General features: G+C 33.5%; 1 protein-coding gene across 2 annotated transcripts in view; it reads left to right on the forward strand.

Annotated features, from left to right (window-relative positions):
• Positions 1-27,106, forward strand: part of LOC134720861 (uncharacterized) — a 103,560-nt gene that overhangs the window by 23,153 nt on the left and 53,301 nt on the right. For both annotated transcript variants that reach the window (XM_063583418.1, XM_063583420.1), the window contains exons 3-4: positions 685-987; positions 12,829-12,977. In XM_063583418.1, the coding sequence (XP_063439488.1) occupies positions 685-987; positions 12,829-12,977 (452 nt within the window). The remainder of the gene's footprint in view (positions 1-684; positions 988-12,828; positions 12,978-27,106) is intronic.

A 27,106-nucleotide genomic window follows, 5' to 3' on the forward strand; every position in this document is an offset into this window, starting at 1 on the left:
CGTATCAATTACATTACCTTTTTCCATCTTGGCATATTTGTATTTTGTAAATAAGTAAATATTAGAAGAGGTGGTATGAGTGTCAATGAGACAATTCTCCATCCAAGTCACAATTTGGAAAGGTAAACCATTATAGGTCAAAGAGCAATCTTCAACACGGAGCCTTGGTTTATTATGTGTTTGGTGTGATCCAATGCTCCGTGTTGAAGGTCATGATACTTAAATATAATAGTTGACTTTTTACAAATTGTGACTATGATTGAGATTTGTTTCATTGGCACTCATACAACATCTTATTAAATCTATTGAATAAAGTCCTAGTGTGTAAAAATGCTTTGTTATAACAAAATCCATTCTATAAATTCTTGTACAAGTTATAAGTGAATTTTAGTCTAATTTTGTACAAATTGTAATTTGTACAGGCACCTTTTGTACAAAGTACAATTTGTACAAAGTCAAAATACAAATTATAATTTGTACAAAATGATAATTTGTACACAACATATATATTGTTTGTGTTTTTTATTTTTAAACTTTATTTTCTATATCAAGGACTTTTCATTTCACAAAATATTAACTTTTAATTAATTGGAACAATATGTGTTGATATTGTTTTGTTTACCTAAAGTTTGAGTTGCATGATCATATGCATTTTGCCTTTTATTATCAAATTTCTGATTGTAGGTGAAATCAATCTTGTACCAAGAAATGTTCCTTGGGAGAATGAACAGTGGACTCTAGATTGTTCTCTTGATAGAATAGAAAATACTGTTTCAATAATTAATCCTAAAGCTGAAACTGTTGGAAATTGCGATCCTGCAAGCGGTGGTAGGCCGTCGGCATGCCATCCAGCTGATGGCTACACATTTGTTATAAACGTTAACATTGTCTCTATGACAAGGAAAATATTTAATAATGAAACTGGAGCGTGGACTTGTCAGCATTCAGAAGATTCCGCAAAATATAACCTACAGTCTCCGCTTCCAAGTAAGTATATATTTTGCAAATGCAAAAATAAGCAAATTGATTTCTTAAGGTTCTGAGGTCTTCAGTAGCCATGTGAATTACAGAATTTTCAAACTGCAATAGTATTAAAACAGCAATAATAAAAAATAATAAAGATGGGCCATTTTGTACATATACCAAGTGGACACTTTGTGCAAACCTTGATTATTAATTGTTACATTGCATTGATTTTATGGCAAATAAAACCAAGACATTTGAAAATCCAGACTTTAAAAAAGAGATTTTGATTTATATCTTTTTAAACACAGATTACTCACTTATTTTTCTATGATGTGGTAGCATTTATTGTTTACTAAAATTCCTGAACAACCTTTAAATTCTAAAACGTCGTGCTGAGTCACTACAGGCGAGCGCATTCTAGAAATTGAACTTGAATTGGTCCATATTTATATTGTTAAAACCGATATCTAAATTTATAAACTTGTTTTGAGGAAATCACTGATGTATAATTGCTTACAAATGTTGCTATGGAAATACATTCCTGGAAAACCATCTAAGCAAAGATTGCGGCATTCAGAAGTAAGAATAAAGACTAGAAGGCTCGGAATTAAAATAATGTGTCGGAATATTGTGAGTTGTCTTTCTGTGGACTGTTACCTTGTGAACTAGCATGCTACAAATCTGGCTCAGCGTGTCAGTCTAGTACGAAGCAAGGTTAATATTCATATTCATTAATATGTTCTTGTCTTGAATATGCATTTTAATTTGGCGCTGTAAGTCAAGTATCTACGCATCATCATCAAGTTGAAGTGGTAAAATAAATGCATGAAAACATAATAAAAGCTGCGCGCAAATGTAAAAGACGGAGTTGGAATTCATCCTATATTTCCTTAGTCCAATCCGTGGGCCTCGGAGGCCGATTGATGTAAGTGGTCGAACTTTATGAATATCCTGTCAACGCGTATGTTGTGAGTTCGAATCTCGTACGTGACAGGTAAGCCAGATTCAGTTTCCTACCCTAGGTTGGTGGTTCTCTTCGGGCAATATGGATTCTTTCATGAAAAATAACCCACCACCACAAAATAGAACGTTGGTTTTGAAAGTGGCATTAAAACCAACCAATCAACATATTATTTAATTAATCAACTAATCTATCACCCATCCTGATATATTTATGCATCAGTAGAACATTTTAAAGCTATTGTTCCTAAAAAGGTAAAATAACAAAAATACCGAACTCCGACGGAAATTCAAAACGGAAAGCCCCTAATCAAATGGCAAAATCAACGAATAAATAACAGCTGTTATATTCCTGACTTGGTACAGACATTTGCTTATATAGAAAATGGTGGATTGAACCTGGTTTTAAAGTTAACTAAACCCCTCACTTGAATGACTGTTGTATAGATAATTCCATTAGATTGACAATGATGTATGAACAAAACAGACCGACATAGTAGGTAAAAAATAAAAACAAATAGAGGTACAGCAGTTTTGTAATCATAATCACTATTATACCAACAAAAAATGTCAACAACAAAAAAAGACAAAGCACACTAGCAAAGATGAAAGACAAGAATACAAAATGTTACCACTGCACAATACTATAATGACAAAATGTATAAGTACCGAGATATGTCAAACGGAAATTACAAAAAAAGACTAAACAATAAAAGTAATATTTACAAAGACAAAGAAAATCATACCATGACATGTTATTTAGATGATAAACAACGTCAGAACCTAGAATCTAGACTTCAAGACCATCGTGTATTATTTGTGAATTTGATACGGAAATTTTATCGACAAAGTCGTGGTATCTTTCGATGAATTTTCTTAGATGAAGAACGAAGTTCTCAGACATAGTACCCCTGGTTTATCAACTTTCTGCTGAAACACTGGTGACGTTTTATAAAGTCTTAGTAGCAACAGCAAACTCTTGCATGCCGAACAAGTTGGGAAATGTAAATCTTATATGCAGGTGAAGTTGGCATATTGCTACGAAGGAGGGGAAATAGAAAATTTAGAAATTAAAATCATTTCGTTTGTCATAGATTTTGGTACTGGTGTAACCGCTTATGTTAAAGTCGAGGTATAAGCCGTGTCTGTTGTTACTTTATTTCTAGTTCTAGAGGTTGTATTAATGGATCCCAGTCAGCAAAGTTTGGATCGTTAATAGAAAGAACATAATCAATATATCTGAATGTGAAATTTCTTTGATCTTCTTGTTTTTGACAAGAGTTTGAAGGAAATACTTTTAAAAATGTGACTGTATTTAAATTCATCTAAATCCTCTATGAAAATTTGAAACGTTCACCTTTGTTACATGTAAATTGCACTGTTACATTTTTTCTAAAATATGTACTTTCAAAGGCTGAAACGAGACAGGAGCTGCTATACCAGGAACATTAAATTACCATTAAAAAATAGAGAATTTCCTCTGGCAGAAAAAATATTTGAACTATATGTATTCAATTAACAGTTAAGGGTCCATTATTAATAATCTAAGAATCTCATAACAAGACTTTTACTGGGATTACGAGAGGTAAGCACTCATTGAAGTGTATGTTATTGAGTGACAGAACATCATTTGCAAAGTGTGTTTTTCTATTTGTCTGTGAGCAGGTTCTGTATGAATCCTGCTTCAAATGAGCTCGACAAGAAGTTGGCCGGTAGTAGTGAACAACTCATTGGAATACCGACTGTCTGATGTATTATCATTATCAACAAATATGTTGTCGATCAAACGTAGAAAAAACAGTGGTTTTGTTAAAATTGTCTATACAATCCCTATCTAGCAAACACCTTTAATCTAGAAAATTTGAGACTTAATTTAAAAAGGAACTATCAAATTCATCAGCACCAATTGTTCTTTGGTCTGCAATAAAAAAAAAAAGTAATAACAATGAACAAACGAGAGAAAACCACTGACTTGGTTACTTACTTTGGATATGAACATGGAACACCAATATTATGTTTACATTTGTTTATGATGTAGCTTTAGGCATTATCTATATATAATTCTAGTTGCTTAGTATTGGTTATTGCCTACAAACGAAAATAGCTCCAAATTTGTGAGAAAAAAACCATTCTGAACATGACTTAAATAGGGATTTTCTTTTCCCAGACATAGATTACCTTAGCCGTATTTAGCACAACTTTTTCGAATTTTGAGTCCTCAGTGCTCGTCAAATTTATACTTGTTTGGATATATAACTTTGTTTGGTGTGAGCGTCACTGATGAGTCTTTTGTAGATGAAACGCGCGTCTGACGTTTCAAATTATAAGCCTGGTACCTTAAAGAACTATGTACAACACTTGGTCGATGCCACAGCAGGTGGAAGTTTCGTCCCTGAGGGTATCACCAGCCCCGTATTCAGCACTTCGGTGTTGACATGTGTCGGTGAGTTAGAGGCAGTTTAACTTACGCGTCAAACGTTAACCCTTCTTTTAACTCCGTTTCCATTCACATTGTTAGCGTCATCATATCTTCTGTTAACGTTGTTCTATTGTTATGTGTCATGTTACTATATTGAGTTGAGATTATACGATCAAACGAACCAGACGTTGTTTTACTACCTGTCCAGACTTTTAGTTAACCAATCCGTCACATTGGTGCCATGACCAGGATATAATGACGAAAAAGAAAGCCATTAGAGTGGGTCATCGAGGAGCTGCATGGAGATTAATTTCAAAGATTGAAGAGGAATTAGAAAGAAACAACACAACGCGACGAAATAAAAAGCCTATGTGAAACTTTGAAGAAGAAGAGGGATATTCTTTCGGAACTTGATAATGAAATATTAGAGGAGATTGCAGAGGAAAACATGGAAGCAGAGATAGAAGACTCAGGTCGATATGTTTTAGATATAGAACGAATTTTGACAAAAGTACGCAATTCACCAAGTTCAAAACAGAAAAACAAATCAAATGAAACTAGCTCTAATCAGAACTTAAATCCAAATGCAGCAGATTTTGTTTTTATCAACTCCACATCTACATGTAATACTCCACATCCCATACAGAATAATGATATGCAAAACAGATCGTCAATGAGCGCAACAAATTCTAGCATCTACCACAAGCTACCAAAATTGAATCTACCATATTTTAATGGCAATTTGTTAAACTGGCAACCTTTCTGGGATGCGTATCAATCAACAATACACGATAACGAAACATCAACAGACGTGCAGAAATTAACGTATTTGCAAAATCAAATTCAGGGAATAGCCGCGCAATGTATCGCCGGTTTACCACTCACTAGTGCAAATTACTATCAAGCCGTATCAATACTGAGAGAGATTTGGTCAGAACCACAAAATCACGAACGCATATATTCAAAATTTAATTGATTTACCCGCACCGAGGTGTAACGCAGACAGTTTGAGAAACTTTTCCGACAGAATTGAGTGTAGCATACGCGGATTAGAATCGTTAGGAACAAACGAGAGTACATTTGGAGCCATTCTTACGCCTATAATATACAATAAGTTGCCGTCCGATGTACGAAAAAACATAACCCGAGACCGCGGAAACGACGACTGGGACATCGAATCATTGAGAACAGCAATTAAGACGGAAGTATGCGTACAGGTCGCAGGACAATCTACAGGTCCAAGTAATGAAGATTTAGAAATTTTACCGACCGCTTCGTTTATTGCCGAAACATTTAACGGAAAGAACGGAAAACAGTCACCTAAGAAATGTTTATTTTGTGAAGAATCCCATCATCCAAATACATGCAAAAACGTAAAAGATGTTGAGAAACGAATAGAAATTGTGAAGCGAAAAAAAGGTATGTTTTAACTGTTTCGAAGTCATAGAGTAGCTGAATGTAAGTCTGAATTTAAATGCCGCCAGTGCGGAAAGAAACATCACACGAGCATACATGTGCAAGTACATAACACAGAACCAAAGAGCTTGACCGAAAACCAGTATAGTTCACAAAAGACCGTAGCACATACCGCCGTAGAGGAAACGCCACTGGAGCTAACCACATCCTTACATTCTACTTTTACTGCACATACAGATGTTTTACTGAAAACTGCCGTAACTCCAGTTTGGTCCGAAAATCGATCGATCATGACAAATATTTTGCTTGACGAGGGAGCACAGAACTCATTCATAATTGAAGATTTAGCTCGAAATATAGAAATTGAGTCCACCGAAAAGATTGCACTGAAAATATCTGGATTTGGAGGAAACGAAGGACAAGTTCGTCATCTTGATAAAGCAAACATAGCTATTGAAACAGTTGATAATCAAAGAATAGAAATAGAAGTAATAATTGTACCGAATATTGCCGCTCCTATTCAGACAAAATCACAAAAGGAAATCAAAGCACTGCCATACTTACATGGTTTACGACTCGCACATCCGATATGTGCAAAAGACAAGTTTAACATATCTTTATTGATTGGCGCAAACTATTACTGGTCAATAATTGAAGACGAAATAATAAGAGGAAATGGACCGACCGCAGTAAAGTCGAAAATTGGTTATCTCTTGTCGGGACCCGTACTAACTAAGAACGGAAGTAGTTCAAAACAATCGGCAATGATGAATATTTTGACGGATCACAGAGCCGTTGTTTACGACTTGGAAAACTTTTGGAACTTAGAATCGTTGGGGGTTTCAGGAAGCGATAACATTAAAAGTCAGTCTGAATTTGTAAGAGAATACGGAGAAAAGTGTATAATACTAGAAAATGGAAAGTACACAGCTAAGTTACCATGGAAACCAGACTTTCTTCCGCTGCCGCATAACATGGAATTGGTGAAACAGAGGACAGGTAACGTTATTAGACGTTTAGCAAACAAACCTGATTTACTTAAAATGTATGGAGATATCATAATGGAGCAGGAGAGAAGACATTTTATTGAAAAGGTTGAGGAAACAAAACTTCCTACCGATCGACCCGTACACTATATCCCACATCAACCTGTTGCCAAGGAATCATCTACTACGCCAATACGCATTGTTTATGATTGTAGCTGCAAAGATAGAAGAGATAATCCAAGTCTAAATGAATGCTTATAATCACACCCACCTGTTATGAATGACATTACGGGAATACTTAAGAGATTTCGCGCTAAGAAATATGCTACAACTTCAGATTTAGAAAAGGCATTTCTACAAATACAGCTCGACGAGAAAGACCGAGATGCAACGAGGTTCTTATGGCTTAGCGATCCTACAAACACATCAAGTCCGCTAATAACATATCGCTTCAAGTCCGTACTCTTCGGAGCTACATGTTCGCCATTAATTTTGAGCGCCACACTTCTCAAGCACTTTAAGGAAAATCCGGGGAAACTTTCAGATACACTTGAAAATGGGTTATATGTGGACAACATTTTAACTAGCTTTGATAACGAAAATAGCGTAATAGATTATTACAGGAGATCGAGAGAATTACTCACGAAAGGCGGATTCAACCTACGCTCTTGGAATGCAAACACTCCAAAATTACAAAAAATCGCTAGCAAAGAACAAACCTTAGACAAAGATGAGCTTACTAAAATTTTTGGTATGCAATGGAACGCTAAATCGGACAAGTTGTTTGATCAAAGTTACACGTTCGAGATGGACAAAAAAGGAAAACTGACTAAACGATATATTTTACGGCAATCATCCAAGATTTTCGATCCGTTAGGACTATTAAGCCCAGTTACTGTAAAAGCGAAAATCTTTATGCAATCATTTTGGAGGCTAAATTTGAAGTGCGACGTAATATTACCGGAAGATATCCAATCAAAATGGATATTAATTTCACGAGATCTGGCATCGAGCTTAGAAACAGAGATTCATCGAAGTACTTAAACACAAAACGAGAATAACAGAAATTTACCAACTCTTCATGTATTTACCGATGCTTCGACTCATGCGTACCGCGCATCCGCGTACATCATATATGACAGAAAACCAACAATAGTAATGGCAAAGAATCGAGTTGCGCCTATCAAGACTATAACTTTACCAAAACTAGAGCCCATGGGGGCTGTAATTGGAGCAAGACTTGCTGATCATATTTGCAAAAACTTTCCGGAAACTTTCAGTGAAATACAATTTTGGAGTGATAGTCAAATCGTACTGAGTTGGCTTGCATCCGTAAAACCACAGAGATAATTTATCAAAAATACAATTGAAGAAATTTTAAGTTTGTGTGGAGATAATGTATGGAGATACTGCCCTACGAAAGACAATCCCGCAGATCTGCTTACACGTGGTATAACATCTGATGAACTGCAACAGAATGAAATATGGTTTAGTGGACCTAAATGGTTAAACAGCAATGAAGATTGGCCGACATGGAACGGAAACAATGTAACGTCTAGCGTATGTACAACAATGTCGGAGAACGATGACAAAATTGAAACAATGGAGAATAATCAAAATGTATGTATTGGTATAGGAAAAATCATAGATATCGAACGGTATAATTCTTATAGAAAATTAACCCGCTTTACCGCATATGTAATGAGATTCACAGCAAACTGCAGAGCAACGGAAACTGAACGAAAGAAAGATTTGTTACGTATTGATGAAATTGAAAATGCAAAATTCCTATGGATAAGATATACACAAGGTAAAATATTTAGTGACGAAATAAATTGTATAGATAATTCTACAAAACGTAAAACACTTGTGCGACAATTAAAGCTCTTTCTAGACGAAAAGCAGTTATTACGATGTGGTGGCCGCCGAATAGACAATGCAACAGTAGGAGAAACAGTCAAGTTTCCATATCTTTTACCGGCAAAGGACCGTCTTACACATTTGATAGTGTTAGAAGCACACGAGAACACACTACATTCAGGTATAAATATCACTCTAGCATACATACAACACACATTTTGGATTCCGAAATTAAGACAGTGCGTGAAATCTATATTGATGAAATGTGTAACGTGCCGAAAAGTAATCGGAAAATATTATCCCGCACCAGAAATTCCACCATTACCAAAGGAGAGAGTTCAAGATGCAACACCCTTTAGCATAACCGGTGTAGACTTCACAGGAGCGCTAACGATAAGGAACAGACACAACGAAGAATCGAAGGCTTACATTTGCTTATTTACATGTGCTGTCACTCGAGCAGTACATTTGGAATTAGTTTACGATCTCAGCGAAGAATCTTTTTTATTGTGTTTCCGGAGATTTGTAAGTCGGCGATCAGTGCCGACAATAATGATGTCAGACAATGCGCTAACATTTAAAGCTGCTTCAAACGAAATTTCACGACTTTGCAATTCTAGAAAAGTTAAAGAAAATATTCAGAATTATGGCATTTAATGGAAATTCATCCCAAATAGAACTCCATGGTTCGGGGGCATGTGGGAAAAATGATTGGCTTAACAAAAACATCACTTAAGAAAGTATTAGGAGGTGCACATGTCAACGATGAGACTTTAAGGACTGTATTAACAGAGATAGAAGCCACACTCAACGATCGACCAGTGACGTATATTTCAACAGATATCAGAGATCCGGAGCCGCTTACACCATCCCATCTTATACTTGGACGAAGAATAACAACTTTTCCGTATGTATCGTCAAATAGTACTATTGACAATCTAAATGTTTGTGAATTAACGCACACAAACTTGAACTATCAAGCGGTACGACAGAGACAATTGATTGAGAACTTCTGGACAAGATGGAAAGGAGAATACCTTACTTCATTGCGAGAATATCAAAGAGCTGGAGTCGACGTTCGGAAGGCGATGTCATTCAGATACACGACGAATCGAAGCGCGTGCATCGAAACTTGGAGTTGTGCAGGACACTTTTAAAGGCAAGGACGGTTTAGTTCGCGTTGCTATGGTGCGTATCAATTCAGGAGTTACACATCAACCCGTGACAAAACTCTACCCATTAGAAGTCAACAGCATGGAATGTTTTCTGAGACGAAGTGAACGAAGAAACTAACGTGTGTGAACAGACTTGTTAATTTTTCTTATTTGTGAAAAGACTGTCAAATTCAAAGAGTTTTTTACGTAATCTAATAATTTAATATGTTTTTAATTATTTGTGAGATCAATCTATTTTTGTTCTTTCCGCATGCCACTATATATCACAGCTAATGGACATTGCATCTGGTGGCTCCGAGTATGTTGGTGATTTAGAGACAGTTTAACGTACGCGTCAAACGTTAACACTACTTTTAACGCCGTTTCCATTCACATTGTTAACGTTATCATATCTTGTGTTAATGTTGTTCTATTGTTATGTATCATGTTACTATATTGAGTTGAGATTATACGATCAAACGAACCAGATGTTGTTTTACTGCCTGTCCAGACTTTTAGTTAACCCATCCGTCACAACATGAATATTAATTATATGGTCATTTTTATAAATTTCCTGTTATAAAACTCTGAATTTTTTGAAAAATTAAGGATTGTCTTATCCCAGGAATAGTTTACTTGAGATGTATTTGGCACAATTTTTGGAATTTTGGGTCCTCAGTGCTCTTTAACTTCATACTTGTTTGGATATATAACTTTTTTTTTGTCTGAGCGTCACTGATGAGTCTTAGGTAGACGAAACGCGCGTCTGGCGTTTTCAATTATAATCCTTGTACCTTTGATAACTATATATAGATTACTTTAGCCGTATTCAGCACAACATTTTGGAATTTTTGGTCCTCAGTGCTCTTCAACTTTATACTTGTTTAGGTATATAATTTTGTTTGGTATGAGCGTCAAAGATGAGTCTTATTTATATGAAAACTTGTGTCTGGCGTTTCAAATTATAAGCCTGGTACCTTTAAGAACTATTTACAACAATTGGTCGATGCCACTGCAGGTGAACGTTTCGTCCCTGAGGGTATCACCAGCCCAGTATTCAGCACTTCGGTGACGACATGCATATCAATTGTATGGTCCTTTTTATAAATTAACCGTTAACAAAAGTTTGAAATATTATAAATACTAAGGATTTTCTAATCTCAGGCATAATTATCGTAGTCGTATTTGGCACAACATTTTGGAATTTTGTGTCCTCATTAATGCTCTTCAACTTTATACTTGTTTGGATTTATAACTATATTTGATCTATGTGTCACTAATGAGTTAAATCAAGAGGAAACGCGCATTTGGCGTATCAATTTATAAGCTTGATACCTTTGATTAACTTTTAAATAAACCTTTTCACTATCTCTCGATACCTACAGTTGAGAACGACTACGACAGGTAAAATGTGAGGGGTCGTCTCAAAAATTAAAAAAAGGAGATCAGTATTGATTTTATTGCTTTCATTGACAATGATATAACTTTCCTACAGAGTCCAAATGACATGGATTTTTTAATTTATCTAAGTCACATTTCATGTTTTAAGACGTTGAGCTTCTAGCTGTCCTGTTGGGATTTGGAAAAAAGAAAAGAACATAGCATGTTTTATTTTAGTGATTATTTAATCAGAAATAAAGTCAGGAGCCTCTGGTCTTGTATGATTTTAATTTTGAGTTTCTTGTGTACAAATTTGAGTTAAGTATGTCGTTCATTATCACTCAACTAGTATATATATATTTGTATAGGGGCTAGCTGAAGGACACCGCCGGGTGCGGAAATTTCTCGCTGAATTGAAGACCAGTTGTTGATCTTTTGATGTTGTCTGCTCTATGGTCGGGTTGTTGTCTCTTTGGCACATTTCTCTTTTTTATTCTATAACCGAAACTTTATACCGGAATTGAACATAGAGTTGTCTCATTGGCACTCACACCACATCTTCCTATATCTATATAGAGAAAAAAATATTGACCCGATGAAAACAAAACAAAATATAGCAATGGCAGTGTATTAAAAAAATCAACACAATTTTATCAACTTTTTGTAAGAAACCAAAAGGTCATTTTCAGGAACGGGGGAAGGACACTACGACGAAGGGACAAGGTATGTTGTTTCCTTGTCCAAAAGAGTTTGAAATGTTTTAAACAAACTCTGTAGTATAAACCAACAACTTAAAATATAAATTTAATTCCATACGCAACTATGTACCAAAAAAAATGCACTTCTTAAATGTTGTAACCTTGAAACGAGAAGTCAAATTTTTTTTCGAAATTCATCAAGGAAAAACATCAACTTTCAGATATCTTGACGCGGAGAAATCCGTCGATGAAAAATAGATGTGACATTTTCCTTCCACTTTAACAATCATTATGTGATTTTCGCTCCAGAAATTGAATATGTACATCAACTAAGGTAAAGATCGGTGAAAAAAACACCAAGTTGGTCGTGTTCACAAGTGTGATACGGACGGACGGACGGACAGTCTTGAAAGTAATTATGTTTTACAAATTTTGAAATATTTCATAAAACCTATTACACCAACAAATTGATCGTTACTAGCATGCGGCAAATATTTGGTGAAGACTCACATAATCATTAAGTTGTAGGGATGCATAATGATTGCAGTATAAAAAAAATTATCAATTCAAAATGAAATTATTTCTAAATACATACAAAATAGGAAGATTATATGATAGGGATATATATATTTATTTATTTATTTGGTTAATATATATTCTGAAGCTATATAGTTAACTCAGTATATAATCGCCAATCCAATGTGTTACGCAATAAGAATCGTGATGTTTTTTTTGTCTTTCAGACGACCCATCCATTTTACCTGTAAACTGTAGGTGTCATTAGTCGGTGTCGAGAGATATTGAAAAGGTTTAATAGTAAATACTTGTTGTATACACAGAGGAAGAATCTAGGATTATTTTTTTAATAAATGTTTTTCATATTTAAATTTTGTATTTTACTTTTTTCGATTCACGTAATATTTCTTAATCAAAATAATCCATATTTTAAACTGGAATCTGACTGTTAGACTGTACTATGTTTTTTTAAGGAAGACATTACGCCACTTCGTTCACCAGTTATGAAATACATTGGATGAGTGCGACACCTGGTTCAGAATTAACAACTGACACAGTACATACCTTCTCTGTCCATTGTGGGTGCATGTCATCTAGACTGAAGTTTGTTTGGATGATTGTGGTATGTCTATGGCATTCGGTGTCATATTATAAAGAAAATCGAAACGAAATTGACATCACCTAAGTATTTATGTATTATCTACAACAATGTGGGACACAAAAATAAAAATGAATAAATAGATCATATTTCAAATCATCAATGATTGAGTAATTGAAAATGACAATAATTATGTGCAGTCTTTTAACCAACGAATACTGAAATATGCAGTATTTCGAAAATACAAACTTAGTGATCAATAAACATACCTTTTGGTGAGTTATCCTAATGTTTTCTTGGTAACAATGATATTGCAAACAAAATTTCTATTCCTAAATTCTTTACTCATAATATGTATCGACATAAGCTGTTGAAGAGTTCTCTTTCACACTTGCAGCCAAATTTACTAAATATGGGAATTATAAAAGAAGTACCGTATAGCGGGTTATTTTTGCGGGGTGTGAACTTTTGCTTATTTTCGCGGATAGAACGAAATAGCCAAAATATATTCCGGCGATTAAAAAGTGCACATGGAAAAATATTAATAAAAGTTTTGAAACCGCCAAAACAATAACAGCCAAAATATTTCGTATACCGTATTCAATGAAAATCGCGAAAACAACCAGCTATATGGTATATCATACTTTGGACAAACGTATGTCGAAATATCCTTCATACAAATGTTCGAATGAAATTCGATTCTACGTCAGAGTTAATGTTATTTAATAGACGAGTGTAATATTTGAAAAAAAAGACGTCTAGTTAAAGACTTTAATGCACCCACCTAACATACGGCTAATTTATTTTTTAAATGAAAGAATAATGATGTAACTTTGATTTTGGCTCGGTTGTCACAACATCGTACGGTGCAGTTTTTGTGAAATTGACGTTTATTTCAGAAATTACTTCAAAATAATAGAGAGTTACGACATGTTTTTCAAGCAAAGGAAATTAGGCATATCTCTTCTTTTGGGTCCTACTTAAATGCGCCCGGGAGCGCCCGGGTGAAGAAACGGAACACCAGAACCACTGAACTGCAACAAAAGCAAACGTCAACATTCACACAGCTATGGCAATTCATACCTTAGGCAGAATAATTAAGTGAATTAGATTCTTATAATATGGAAAAACAATATTTTCAACAGTAAGTCCGCATGCTTTTGCATTCTTTCTAAAATTCAGTAAATTTGAAAAAAAACCTGTTATGAAACAGACACACATCTATCTGTGATACTAGATACGAAATAAATATATAAAGGTCGACCTCTGATGAGGGTTTACCTGGGATTATTCCCGAAAGAACCCGAAACATTGCATATTAAATTCTAAAGAATTAAGCAATAAAAAGTACGTAGTGTCAGGTCAAAAATATTGATACCATACCATGAATAAGTGGGTTTATGGTCAATTTATAAAACACATGTTGTATAAACAAAACTGTAAGGGTGATTTAAAATTTGACACTAATTTATATAATAGTCTTGGAACTTCGGGCAATTATCGTGCATGCAACGACACTTATTAAATTGGATTTTTCTTGAGATATATTTAGGATTTCGGGACGTACGATAGGTTAGTATATAGTTATTGATACCACCAGTTCGGAGGAGATAACACTACAAAATACTAGTATTCTAAATATAGAGTAGTCAGACGAAAAAAATGCCCCTAGAAGACTAAAAAACCGGCCCCTCCCCCACTCTTCAATATTACAATGTTGCACTGTTTAACCTAAGAAAATGTCAAAGCAAATACATTGTCTTCTTCCCTAACAGAAACAAAAATACTTCTTTGATTCAAAATTTGCAACGCTCAAAATAATTAAATGAAAATGAAGAAAAAAAGATGATCTTCATACTATGCCATATGCTGGTGCTCGTTTCATAACTTTTGAATCATCGCCTCTCCCCTGGTAATATTCATTGCCCCCCCCCCTAAATGTGTATATATGATACACCGGAGCAATGGAACGGTTATTTTAGCGTATAACTGCGTTTTGCCTATAGTCCTGAACATTCATGAAATATTAGCCACTGGACGATAAATGACAACGCGTCTTTCTTCCAAACATGTGTACTGTAAAATCGTCATTATAAAATCCACAATAAATATGGTGCAAAATTGTAGATTTATTTTCTCGATATACAAAGTCTTTTTTCTAGATTTATTCAACATTACTTATTAAAAACGTTGTAGCATCATTTTTTTGTGCAAATCTCGATATTCAACTTTGACAATTTGCTGAAAGTGTACTGTAACAAATAAAAATAAATGTGAATCTTGTCGTTAAGGTTTATGTACCCTTCTGTAGCCATTTTTGTACGAATTTTTCAAACCTCAATTGTATCAAAACTACAGATATAATGAATAATAGAGATAGGCCATTTAGTATATATTCCAAGGGGAAACTTGATGCAAAGCATTATTTTTTACTGTGTCATTGCATTTGATAGAAAAAGAGGACTTTGTGGCAAATAAATCAAGATTTTTGTAGAAAATCCACAGCCTTTAATACGGGGATTTTTGTTTTAAAATTTGAAACATAAATCACTCACTTGATTTTCTATGATGTGCTAGTGTTTATCTTTTACAAAAAGTTCTAAGCAACCTGTAAATTCCAAAACACCTCGTGCTGAGCCACTAAAGTCGATAAAAGGTGTACTTGATTTTGGCCATATTTATATTGTTTTAATCAATAACTACATTTATAAACTTGTTTTAAGGAAATCAATGCTAGCACTGCATGCAATAACCCTATATCTATCAGTCATCAAATTGCCAAATATGAGAGTACAAGGATAAAGGGTGTGGATTTTCTATAAAAATCTTGATTTATTTGCCACAAAGACCTCTTTTTCTATTAAATGCAATGGAACAGTAAAAAATGATGCTTTGCATCAAGTTTCCCCTTGGAATACGCACAAAATGGTCTATCTCTATTATTCATTATATCTGTAGTTTTGATACAATTGAAGTTTGAAAAGTTCGTACAAAAATGGCTACAGAAGGGTACATAAACCTTAAGGTTCCACTAAAGTCTAAATATAGGACACTTTTATAAACATCCAAACTTTGCCTGTATTTTTCATGTAATGCAGGGCAAGCGCATGTTGAGTTTTTATAAAATGTATTGATTTTCGAGTTTCAGTTAATTTCATGTATCTAAGTGAACGAATATGGAAGGTACAATACAGAAATTGGACAAATATGCCATTAAAACATACAGTTGGGTGCAGACCAAGCATTACATAAAGTAAACGCAAGTTAAGGCCGCGTGCACATATTTCGTTAGTTAACTTCAAATTTATCGTTTACAAGTAAACGCCCGTTTACTATAATTACGTTAACGCGGTCGAAATGGAAATTTCTAATGTCTACTCGAGTAAACGGGCGTTTACTTTGTGTCCGTTTAGTCAGTAGTAAACGGGCGTTTACTTCAGAATTCGTTAAATTTATTTTTACGTGCACTTCAAAGTAAACGGGCGTTTACTACAAATCTTAAAAGTGTATTTGTATGTGCACTTGAAAGTAAACTTGCGTTTACTTTTCGCGTTAACTGATTGGCTAAATTTAGAAATAAACTTCAAGTCTATTTGTACATTTATTTCATAAAAAAGAACTTTTACTCTTTATATTTTACGTATATGTTGTTTTAAACTAGAACAGTTAAAAAACTCTTTTAATTCGAATAATAATTTTATTAAATAACACACAATTAGCGTGACCAGTTCCATTACGTCCATTATTTTTACTGATCAGCAGATTTTCTATATTTTCTTTTCAATAGTTACATGTACAAATATCGATACGGAAAGAAAGGTTATCCGAGACATCGGAGAAATATTTTTATATGATGGGATATAAACAGCATGGTTTACGTTGTTTCTTTTCCCATTTTTAATTGTCTCTTCGAATTCCTAACTATAGATTGAAATAAACAATTAATTTTCCCATAGGCGACAATGGTAGCCTTTTTCGAGATACAGACTTTAGAAAGTTGATTTTTTTAACGAAACCTTGCTAGAATCAAAGAAAAGTTATTAGGACAGTAATTTTTGGTCCAAAAAATATAGGTTCGCGTTGCTTTTCTTAGCGTATTTTGTACTTATCTCCCATGCCTATCAATTTTGTCCTTAAAAATACGTGTCTTGTCCTAGCGTTGAAAAGTCATCTCAGTGCCTTTAGGGCTACGGAATAATTTTTATTTTGCCTTTTATATAAAGCAAAGTGCACGAAGTCTCTAATAATAAAAAATAACGGGCGCACATATCGACCAATCAGGATTCGCCATACTCTTAATTCTGAATACCATGTTATGCTCATAAAATGGCTGCGCCCATAAAATCTAATGGTGTATTGTAACCTATACGGTATTTAATACTTTCTTGTATCGTGCAATTCATAGTGCGTTAGATGCACAAATATATATGCCACAAATAAATCATCTTCAAACCGTTCTGGCTTTACTCTCTGATTTTTCACAATTTTTTATCGGAGGTGACCCCAGTAAAAAAATGTGAAGAAAAAAAATCTGTTTTTTTGAGTAAATGCGGTTCTGTTAAAAAGGGACTGAAGATAATGCCCACTTTCTCCAATGAATCTTTATATATCATCAAGTACTGATTATATTGATACCAAAACCAATCCAATATATAACTACTACGGTGAATTTTGAACAACAGTTTTAAATGAAACCATTTTCGTATAAAAGTACATTTTTGAAACAGACTATAGCATTTCAAAATATGGAATATGTGTAAATATTTGTGTTTTGACATCGATAACTGTTTGTTAACTACAAAATGGCATGCTTATTTCATTCTTTTAGTTTGTTATTCGTGTGAACATTTCAATGTTCGAAGGAGACCATTTCCGTACATTTTCGCTGAATTTGGTAATTTCGATAACAGCACTTGGGTCGAGATTGTTATGTTTAAAAATCGATTTATATTCACAAACTCTAGACGTGTACTTGCTCTCTTCGAACAAATCAGCAGAACTTCAGAAAATGACATATTTGTTCCACAGTAAGTCAGAAGTCGAGCCCACCCTTGTTTCTAAGGTAAAACGCAATACCAATATGAAACAGACTATAGCTTAAAAACTAGATAATCAATATTTCATTTGTCACCAAAAAATACGGTTTCACATCAAATGTCAAGTAAAATGACTGTTTTTGACACTTTTTGAGCACTATGATAAAGAAATGTCGATGCTGTATACGGTATTTAATACTTTCTTGTATCGTGCAATTCATAGTGCGTTAGATGCACAAATATATATGCCACAAATAAATCATCTTCAAACCGTTCTGGCTTTACTCTCTGATTTTTCACAATTTTTTATCGGAGGTGACCCCAGTAAAAAAATGTGAAGAAAAAAAATCTGTTTTTTTGAGTAAATGCGGTTCTGTTAAAAAGGGACTGAAGATAATGCCCACTTTCTCCAATGAATCTTTATATATCATCAAGTACTGATTATATTGATACCAAAACCAATCCAATATATAACTACTACGGTGAATTTTGAACAACAGTTTTAAATGAAACCATTTTCGTATAAAAGTACATTTTTGAAACAGACTATAGCATTTCAAAATATGGAATATGTGTAAATATTTGTGTTTTGACATCGATAACTGTTTGTTAACTACAAAATGGCATGCTTATTTCATTCTTTTAGTTTGTTATTCGTGTGAACATTTCAATGTTCGAAGGAGACCATTTCCGTACATTTTCGCTGAATTTGGTAATTTCGATAACAGCACTTGGGTCGAGATTGTTATGTTTAAAAATCGATTTATATTCACAAACTCTAGACGTGTACTTGCTCTCTTCGAACAAATCAGCAGAACTTCAGAAAATGACATATTTGTTCCACAGTAAGTCAGAAGTCGAGCCCACCCTTGTTTCTAAGGTAAAACGCAATACCAATATGAAACAGACTATAGCTTAAAAACTAGATAATCAATATTTCATTTGTCACCAAAAAATACGGTTTCACATCAAATGTCAAGTAAAATGACTGTTTTTGACACTTTTTGAGCACTATGATAAAGAAATGTCGATGCTGTATACGGTATTTAATACTTTCTTGTATCGTGCAATTCATAGTGCGTTAGATGCACAAATATATATGCCACAAATAAATCATCTTCAAACCGTTCTGGCTTTACTCTCTGATTTTTCACAATTTTTTATCGGAGGTGACCCCAGTAAAAAAATGTGAAGAAAAAAAATCTGTTTTTTTGAGTAAATGCGGTTCTGTTAAAAAGGGACTGAAGATAATGCCCACTTTCTCCAATGAATCTTTATATATCATCAAGTACTGATTATATTGATACCAAAACCAATCCAATATATAACTACTACGGTGAATTTTGAACAACAGTTTTAAATGAAACCATTTTCGTATAAAAGTACATTTTTGAAACAGACTATAGCATTTCAAAATATGGAATATGTGTAAATATTTGTGTTTTGACATCGATAACTGTTTGTTAACTACAAAATGGCATGCTTATTTCATTCTTTTAGTTTGTTATTCGTGTGAACATTTCAATGTTCGAAGGTGACCATTTCCGTACATTTTCGCTGAATTTGGTAATTTCGATAACAGCACTTGGGTCGAGATTGTTATGTTTAAAAATCGATTTATATTCACAAACTCTAGACGTGTACTTGCTCTCTTCGAACAAATCAGCAGAACATCAGAAAATGACATATTTGTTCCACAGTAAGTCAGAAGTCGAGCCCACCCTTGTTTCTAAGGTAAAACGCAATACCAATATGAAACAGACTATAGCTTAAAAACTAGATAATCAATATTTCATTTGTCACCAAAAAATACGGTTTCACATCAAATGTCAAGTAAAATGACTGTTTTTGACACTTTTTGAGCACTATGATAAAGAAATGTCGATGCTGTATACGGTATTTAATACTTTCTTGTATCGTGCAATTCATAGTGCGTTAGATGCACAAATATATATGCCACAAATAAATCATCTTCAAACCGTTCTGGCTTTACTCTCTGATTTTTCACAATTTTTTATCGGAGGTGACCCCAGTAAAAAAATGTGAAGAAAAAAAATCTGTTTTTTTGAGTAAATGCGGTTCTGTTAAAAAGGGACTGAAGATAATGCCCACTTTCTCCAATGAATCTTTATATATCATCAAGTACTGATTATATTGATACCAAAACCAATCCAATATATAACTACTACGGTGAATTTTGAACAACAGTTTTAAATGAAACCATTTTCGTATAAAAGTACATTTTTGAAACAGACTATAGCATTTCAAAATATGGAATATGTGTAAATATTTGTGTTTTGACATCGATAACTGTTTGTTAACTACAAAATGGCATGCTTATTTCATTCTTTTAGTTTGTTATTCGTGTGAACATTTCAATGTTCGAAGGAGACCATTTCCGTACATTTTCGCTGAATTTGGTAATTTCGATAACAGCACTTGGGTCGAGATTGTTATGTTTAAAAATCGATTTATATTCACAAACTCTAGACGTGTACTTGCTCTCTTCGAACAAATCAGCAGAACTTCAGAAAATGACATATTTGTTCCACAGTAAGTCAGAAGTCGAGCCCACCCTTGTTTCTAAGGTAAAACGCAATACCAATATGAAACAGACTATAGCTTAAAAACTAGATAATCAATATTTCATTTGTCACCAAAAAATACGGTTTCACATCAAATGTCAAGTAAAATGACTGTTTTTGACACTTTTTGAGCACTATGATAAAGAAATGTCGATGCTGTATACGGTATTTAATACTTTCTTGTATCGTGCAATTCATAGTGCGTTAGATGCACAAATATATATGCCACAAATAAATCATCTTCAAACCGTTCTGGCTTTACTCTCTGATTTTTCACAATTTTTTATCGGAGGTGACCCCAGTAAAAAAATGTGAAGAAAAAAAATCTGTTTTTTTGAGTAAATGCGGTTCTGTTAAAAAGGGACTGAAGATAATGCCCACTTTCTCCAATGAATCTTTATATATCATCAAGTACTGATTATATTGATACCAAAACCAATCCAATATATAACTACTACGGTGAATTTTGAACAACAGTTTTAAATGAAACCATTTTCGTATAAAAGTACATTTTTGAAACAGACTATAGCATTTCAAAATATGGAATATGTGTAAATATTTGTGTTTTGACATCGATAACTGTTTGTTAACTACAAAATGGCATGCTTATTTCATTCTTTTAGTTTGTTATTCGTGTGAACATTTCAATGTTCGAAGGAGACCATTTCCGTACATTTTCGCTGAATTTGGTAATTTCGATAACAGCACTTGGGTCGAGATTGTTATGTTTAAAAATCGATTTATATTCACAAACTCTAGACGTGTACTTGCTCTCTTCGAACAAATCAGCAGAACTTCAGAAAATGACATATTTGTTCCACAGTAAGTCAGAAGTCGAGCCCACCCTTGTTTCTAAGGTAAAACGCAATACCAATATGAAACAGACTATAGCTTAAAAACTAGATAATCAATATTTCATTTGTCACCAAAAAATACGGTTTCACATCAAATGTCAAGTAAAATGACTGTTTTTGACACTTTTTGAGCACTATGATAAAGAAATGTCGATGCTGTATACGGTATTTAATACTTTCTTGTATCGTGCAATTCATAGTGCGTTAGATGCACAAATATATATGCCACAAATAAATCATCTTCAAACCGTTCTGGCTTTACTCTCTGATTTTTCACAATTTTTTATCGGAGGTGACCCCAGTAAAAAAATGTGAAGAAAAAAAATCTGTTTTTTTGAGTAAATGCGGTTCTGTTAAAAAGGGACTGAAGATAATGCCCACTTTCTCCAATGAATCTTTATATATCATCAAGTACTGATTATATTGATACCAAAACCAATCCAATATATAACTACTACGGTGAATTTTGAACAACAGTTTTAAATGAAACCATTTTCGTATAAAAGTACATTTTTGAAACAGACTATAGCATTTCAAAATATGGAATATGTGTAAATATTTGTGTTTTGACATCGATAACTGTTTGTTAACTACAAAATGGCATGCTTATTTCATTCTTTTAGTTTGTTATTCGTGTGAACATTTCAATGTTCGAAGGAGACCATTTCCGTACATTTTCGCTGAATTTGGTAATTTCGATAACAGCACTTGGGTCGAGATTGTTATGTTTAAAAATCGATTTATATTCACAAACTCTAGACGTGTACTTGCTCTCTTCGAACAAATCAGCAGAACTTCAGAAAATGACATATTTGTTCCACAGTAAGTCAGAAGTCGAGCCCACCCTTGTTTCTAAGGTAAAACGCAATACCAATATGAAACAGACTATAGCTTAAAAACTAGATAATCAATATTTCATTTGTCACCAAAAAATACGGTTTCACATCAAATGTCAAGTAAAATGACTGTTTTTGACACTTTTTGAGCACTATGATAAAGAAATGTCGATGCTGTATACGGTATTTAATACTTTCTTGTATCGTGCAATTCATAGTGCGTTAGATGCACAAATATATATGCCACAAATAAATCATCTTCAAACCGTTCTGGCTTTACTCTCTGATTTTTCACAATTTTTTATCGGAGGTGACCCCAGTAAAAAAATGTGAAGAAAAAAAATCTGTTTTTTTGAGTAAATGCGGTTCTGTTAAAAAGGGACTGAAGATAATGCCCACTTTCTCCAATGAATCTTTATATATCATCAAGTACTGATTATATTGATACCAAAACCAATCCAATATATAACTACTACGGTGAATTTTGAACAACAGTTTTAAATGAAACCATTTTCGTATAAAAGTACATTTTTGAAACAGACTATAGCATTTCAAAATATGGAATATGTGTAAATATTTGTGTTTTGACATCGATAACTGTTTGTTAACTACAAAATGGCATGCTTATTTCATTCTTTTAGTTTGTTATTCGTGTGAACATTTCAATGTTCGAAGGAGACCATTTCCGTACATTTTCGCTGAATTTGGTAATTTCGATAACAGCACTTGGGTCGAGATTGTTATGTTTAAAAATCGATTTATATTCACAAACTCTAGACGTGTACTTGCTCTCTTCGAACAAATCAGCAGAACTTCAGAAAATGACATATTTGTTCCACAGTAAGTCAGAAGTCGAGCCCACCCTTGTTTCTAAGGTAAAACGCAATACCAATATGAAACAGACTATAGCTTAAAAACTAGATAATCAATATTTCATTTGTCACCAAAAAATACGGTTTCACATCAAATGTCAAGTAAAATGACTGTTTTTGACACTTTTTGAGCACTATGATAAAGAAATGTCGATGCTGTATACGGTATTTAATACTTTCTTGTATCGTGCAATTCATAGTGCGTTAGATGCACAAATATATATGCCACAAATAAATCATCTTCAAACCGTTCTGGCTTTACTCTCTGATTTTTCACAATTTTTTATCGGAGGTGACCCCAGTAAAAAAATGTGAAGAAAAAAAATCTGTTTTTTTGAGTAAATGCGGTTCTGTTAAAAAGGGACTGAAGATAATGCCCACTTTCTCCAATGAATCTTTATATATCATCAAGTACTGATTATATTGATACCAAAACCAATCCAATATATAACTACTACGGTGAATTTTGAACAACAGTTTTAAATGAAACCATTTTCGTATAAAAGTACATTTTTGAAACAGACTATAGCATTTCAAAATATGGAATATGTGTAAATATTTGTGTTTTGACATCGATAACTGTTTGTTAACTACAAAACGGCATGCTTATTTCATTCTTTTAGTTTGTTATTCGTGTGAACATTTCAATGTTCGAAGGAGACCATTTCCGTACATTTTCGCTGAATTTGGTAATTTCGATAACAGCACTTGGGTCGAGATTGTTATGTTTAAAAATCGATTTATATTCACAAACTCTAGACGTGTACTTGCTCTCTTCGAACAAATCAGCAGAACTTCAGAAAATGACATATTTGTTCCACAGTAAGTCAGAAGTCGAGCCCACCCTTGTTTCTAAGGTAAAACGCAATACCAATATGAAACAGACTATAGCTTAAAAACTAGATAATCAATATTTCATTTGTCACCAAAAAATACGGTTTCACATCAAATGTCAAGTAAAATGACTGTTTTTGACACTTTTTGAGCACTATGATAAAGAAATGTCGATGCTGTATACGGTATTTAATACTTTCTTGTATCGCGCAATTCATAGTGCGTTAGATGCACAAATATATATGCCACAAATAAATCATCTTCAAACCGTTCTGGCTTTACTCTCTGATTTTTCACAATTTTTTATCGGAGGTGACCCCAGTAAAAAAATGTGAAGAAAAAAAATCTGTTTTTTTGAGTAAATGCGGTTCTGTTAAAAAGGGACTGAAGATAATGCCCACTTTCTCCAATGAATCTTTATATATCATCAAGTACTGATTATATTGATACCAAAACCAATCCAATATATAACTACTACGGTGAATTTTGAACAACAGTTTTAAATGAAACCATTTTCGTATAAAAGTACATTTTTGAAACAGACTATAGCATTTCAAAATATGGAATATGTGTAAATATTTGTGTTTTGACATCGATAACTGTTTGTTAACTACAAAATGGCATGCTTATTTCATTCTTTTAGTTTGTTATTCGTGTGAACATTTCAATGTTCGAAGGAGACCATTTCCGTACATTTTCGCTGAATTTGGTAATTTCGATAACAGCACTTGGGTCGAGATTGTTATGTTTAAAAATCGATTTATATTCACAAACTCTAGACGTGTACTTGCTCTCTTCGAACAAATCAGCAGAACTTCAGAAAATGACATATTTGTTCCACAGTAAGTCAGAAGTCGAGCCCACCCTTGTTTCTAAGGTAAAACGCAATACCAATATGAAACAGACTATAGCTTAAAAACTAGATAATCAATATTTCATTTGTCACCAAAAAATACGGTTTCACATCAAATGTCAAGTAAAATGACTGTTTTTGACACTTTTTGAGCACTATGATAAAGAAATGTCGATGCTGTATACGGTATTTAATACTTTCTTGTATCGTGCAATTCATAGTGCGTTAGATGCACAAATATATATGCCACAAATAAATCATCTTCAAACCGTTCTGGCTTTACTCTCTGATTTTTCACAATTTTTTATCGGAGGTGACCCCAGTAAAAAAAAGTGAAGAAAAAAAATCTGTTTTTTTGAGTAAATGCGGTTCTGTTAAAAAGGGACTGAAGATAATGCCCACTTTCTCCAATGAATCTTTATATATCATCAAGTACTGATTATATTGATACCAAAACCAATCCAATATATAACTACTACGGTGAATTTTGAACAACAGTTTTAAATGAAACCATTTTCGTATAAAAGTACATTTTTGAAACAGACTATAGCATTTCAAAATATGGAATATGTGTAAATATTTGTGTTTTGACATCGATAACTGTTTGTTAACTACAAAATGGCATGCTTATTTCATTCTTTTAGTTTGTTATTCGTGTGAACATTTCAATGTTCGAAGGAGACCATTTCCGTACATTTTCGCTGAATTTGGTAATTTCGATAACAGCACTTGGGTCGAGATTGTTATGTTTAAAAATCGATTTATATTCACAAACTCTAGACGTGTACTTGCTCTCTTCGAACAAATCAGCAGAACTTCAGAAAATGACATATTTGTTCCACAGTAAGTCAGAAGTCGAGCCCACCCTTGTTTCTAAGGTAAAACGCAATACCAATATGAAACAGACTATAGCTTAAAAACTAGATAATCAATATTTCATTTGTCACCAAAAAATACGGTTTCACATCAAATGTCAAGTAAAATGACTGTTTTTGACACTTTTTGAGCACTATGATAAAGAAATGTCGATGCTGTATACGGTATTTAATACTTTCTTGTATCGTGCAATTCATAGTGCGTTAGATGCACAAATATATATGCCACAAATAAATCATCTTCAAACCGTTCTGGCTTTACTCTCTGATTTTTCACAATTTTTTATCGGAGGTGACCCCAGTAAAAAAATGTGAAGAAAAAAAATCTGTTTTTTTGAGTAAATGCGGTTCTGTTAAAAAGGGACTGAAGATAATGCCCACTTTCTCCAATGAATCTTTATATATCATCAAGTACTGATTATATTGATACCAAAACCAATCCAATATATAACTACTACGGTGAATTTTGAACAACAGTTTTAAATGAAACCATTTTCGTATAAAAGTACATTTTTGAAACAGACTATAGCATTTCAAAATATGGAATATGTGTAAATATTTGTGTTTTGACATCGATAACTGTTTGTTAACTACAAAATGGCATGCTTATTTCATTCTTTTAGTTTGTTATTCGTGTGAACATTTCAATGTTCGAAGGAGACCATTTCCGTACATTTTCGCTGAATTTGGTAATTTCGATAACAGCACTTGGGTCGAGATTGTTATGTTTAAAAATCGATTTATATTCACAAACTCTAGACGTGTACTTGCTCTCTTCGAACAAATCAGCAGAACTTCAGAAAATGACATATTTGTTCCACAGTAAGTCAGAAGTCGAGCCCACCCTTGTTTCTAAGGTAAAACGCAATACCAATATGAAACAGACTATAGCTTAAAAACTAGATAATCAATATTTCATTTGTCACCAAAAAATACGGTTTCACATCAAATGTCAAGTAAAATGACTGTTTTTGACACTTTTTGAGCACTATGATAAAGAAATGTCGATGCTGTATACGGTATTTAATACTTTCTTGTATCGTGCAATTCATAGTGCGTTAGATGCACAAATATATATGCCACAAATAAATCATCTTCAAACCGTTCTGGCTTTACTCTCTGATTTTTCACAATTTTTTATCGGAGGTGACCCCAGTAAAAAAATGTGAAGAAAAAAAATCTGTTTTTTTGAGTAAATGCGGTTCTGTTAAAAAGGGACTGAAGATAATGCCCACTTTCTCCAATGAATCTTTATATATCATCAAGTACTGATTATATTGATACCAAAACCAATCCAATATATAACTACTACGGTGAATTTTGAACAACAGTTTTAAATGAAACCATTTTCGTATAAAAGTACATTTTTGAAACAGACTATAGCATTTCAAAATATGGAATATGTGTA

This window comes from Mytilus trossulus, chromosome 6 (assembly GCF_036588685.1).
Source record: "Mytilus trossulus isolate FHL-02 chromosome 6, PNRI_Mtr1.1.1.hap1, whole genome shotgun sequence".
NCBI lineage: Eukaryota > Metazoa > Mollusca > Bivalvia > Mytilida > Mytilidae > Mytilus > Mytilus trossulus.